At 57.5% G+C, this 2,358-nt stretch overlaps 1 protein-coding gene across 1 annotated transcript in view; it reads left to right on the top strand.

Annotated features, from left to right (window-relative positions):
• Nucleotides 1–2,358, top strand: part of LTBP4 (latent transforming growth factor beta binding protein 4) — a 27,884-nt gene that overhangs the window by 1,690 nt on the left and 23,836 nt on the right. Inside the window, exon 2 of the mRNA XM_015560939.1 lies at nt 1,869–1,927. Within this exon, the coding sequence (XP_015416425.1) occupies nt 1,869–1,927 (59 nt within the window). The remainder of the gene's footprint in view (nt 1–1,868; nt 1,928–2,358) is intronic.

The raw sequence follows: 2,358 nt of genomic DNA, 5'->3' as shown, positions 1-2,358 counted from the left end.
AGCCCCAGCCCCAGCCCCCGCCAGGCCGTCGAGGCTGCGGTGATCCCGGGCCGCCCGGCCGGGTAAGCCCCGCTGCAGCCCCTCTCCCTGTGCCCCCTGCACCTGAATGGTGTGGTGGTCCAGGAGGCCAGGACTTTTCTCCCTAAGGGGAACCGAGCCCCCTGCTTCGGGCGAGGATGAAAGGGCCAGAGCGCTTGGATTTATTAGGGCCCTGGATTTTGCAGGGGCTAGAATCCTGGGAGCACTGAGATTTTGACGGGAGCGATTCCCTTCTGATGTGTGTGGTAGAGATAGATGTGGCTCCAGGGAATTCTAGGGTTTTTCTCGGAGAAGGGTCGCAGTTTATATGGGGGCAGGGCTTTGGGTTCTCCTAGGACTATAGATGGGTGGGGCCCTCGAACTGGGATCGGGCTCCCCAAGTTTCTTGGGTGCTCAAGGAGGAAGAGTAGGGGAGGTGACGAAGGAAATTTATGAGGCATGTAAGATGTCTTGGTGTTCTAGGGTTTGGGTGCGCCTGGATTAATTAAAAGGGACACTCGAATCTTCCTAATGAGGAAGACGTGGACTTTCGGGTTGATGGAGGAAGGGCTTGCGGGGAATGGTGCCGGTGGGGTGATCCTCGGGTTGCATAAGGGTTGGAGATTCTGGAGTTACTCTAGAATTAAAGGAGTTCAGGTTTGAATGAGGTACCAGTGATTTCGCGGCAAGAGACCCAGAATTTCCTATAGATTTGGGGGTTGTAGCCACCCTTCCTGTGTACGGTGACGAGATCCAAGGAAACAGTCTGCCCAGCACCCCCACCCCCTGCCCGGAGCCCAACGCTCCGTTACAAAGGCCCCGGGCTGCGCTCCCGCCACGGTCTCTGCGAATACGTTTAGTAACCCGAGCCGCACCGGGGGCGGGGCCGGGAACGGGTTAACCCGGAGAGAAGGCGGGAGGGATGACAGCAAGATCGGGGGTCCCGGAGGTTCCCACCCGGCGGCTTCCTTCCCCACTGGGCCCCTACCGTCTTGGGAAGAGTCCACGCGCCCGATGTCCCCTTGGAGGCACCCCCCACTGCCCTTCTCTCAGGGCCTGCGCGCTCTCCCTCTCCCTCGCCCCCCTTAGCCTGGCAATAATGGATTTGTCTGGGGGGCCCCTTGGTTTCGACGCACTTGCGTCTGAGCTGAGGGCTCCACTACCCAGAATCTGAGACCCCCTGGGCGCAGAGATTTCTCCAGGAACAACTCTTTCCTCCTGGTCAGACGGGAAAGTGAGGCTCAAAGACCAGGAGACGCTGGCTCCGGGACCCACGAGCTTGCAAGGGCAGGAATGGGCCAAAACTCAGCCTCGGGATTCCCAGTCCTGGGCTGTGGCTCCTTCTATATCCCCCTCCACCTCCGAACCCTGCTGGACCCACAGTCAAAGGACTTCACTTCCCAGCCGCTGAGGCCTGTGGAAGTAGCGCCACCTACCGCCCATGCGCGGGATGACATCTAGTCCAGGACAGAGATGTGCCCGGAGGGCAGGGTCCTAAATTCCCAGTCTGGGTTGGAAAATGCCCTTAGAAATCCCCTTTGAGTTCTTTTAATCGCTTAAAAAATACTTTAAAGTGTCTTTTTCAAGAATACTTTACCTCCAAAAACTTCAGAAAACAAGTAAAAATGAGGTTGCTGTGACCTTCATCCCTAGAGAGAGTAAGCTAATTTGCCTCCCATTCATTGTATAGATAGGGAAACAGGCATCCAGCGCAGTGCCTCAAATGGGCCACATATCTATTTCTAGCACCCTCAAGCCTTATCTTGGTCCACCCCCCCCCTCCTCATTGCCCTCCTTTTGGGAGTTCTAGAACCCTAGAGACCTGAGTGACTCCTACCCCTCTGTTATAGTGTTGTTGCTTGTCGCTGCTGCCCAGCCCAGACGCTCAAGAAGAGCCGTTGCTTCAGAGGTGGGTTCTCCTAGGTGGGGTACAGGTAGGGGTGACATGGAGTAGGAACAGAGGGGCTGGGCTGTGGGCTTCCCCACCCCTCATCCCAGTTGGAGATCTGGATGCACTTGATGGGAAGAGGGACTTGGTCCCCTCCTTCTACACTTAGTCCCTGGCTGTCTCCGAAGCCTCCTGCAGGGTCCAGAGCTGCCCACCCGAAAAGTGTGCAGGCCCTCAGCGGTGCCTGGCACCAGGGTCCCCTGCACTGCTGAGCCCCAGCCCCAGCCCCAGCGTGAGGAAGAAACAGGTGTCCCTGAACTGGCAGCCACTGACGTGAGTGTGCAGTCCCTCCCCTACCAAATGCTCAGCAGCTCCCAGCTCCTCCACCATTTCTGGCACATCTTCCACTCTACTCCCTGGGTCTCCTCCTCTCAGTTCTTCCCTCTCTCTCT

The sequence above is a fragment of the Myotis davidii genome, unplaced genomic scaffold (genome assembly GCF_000327345.1).
Source record: "Myotis davidii unplaced genomic scaffold, ASM32734v1 scaffold736, whole genome shotgun sequence".
Classification (NCBI taxonomy): Eukaryota; Metazoa; Chordata; class Mammalia; order Chiroptera; family Vespertilionidae; genus Myotis; species Myotis davidii.
This window is presented reverse-complemented; position numbering and strand designations above follow the sequence as displayed.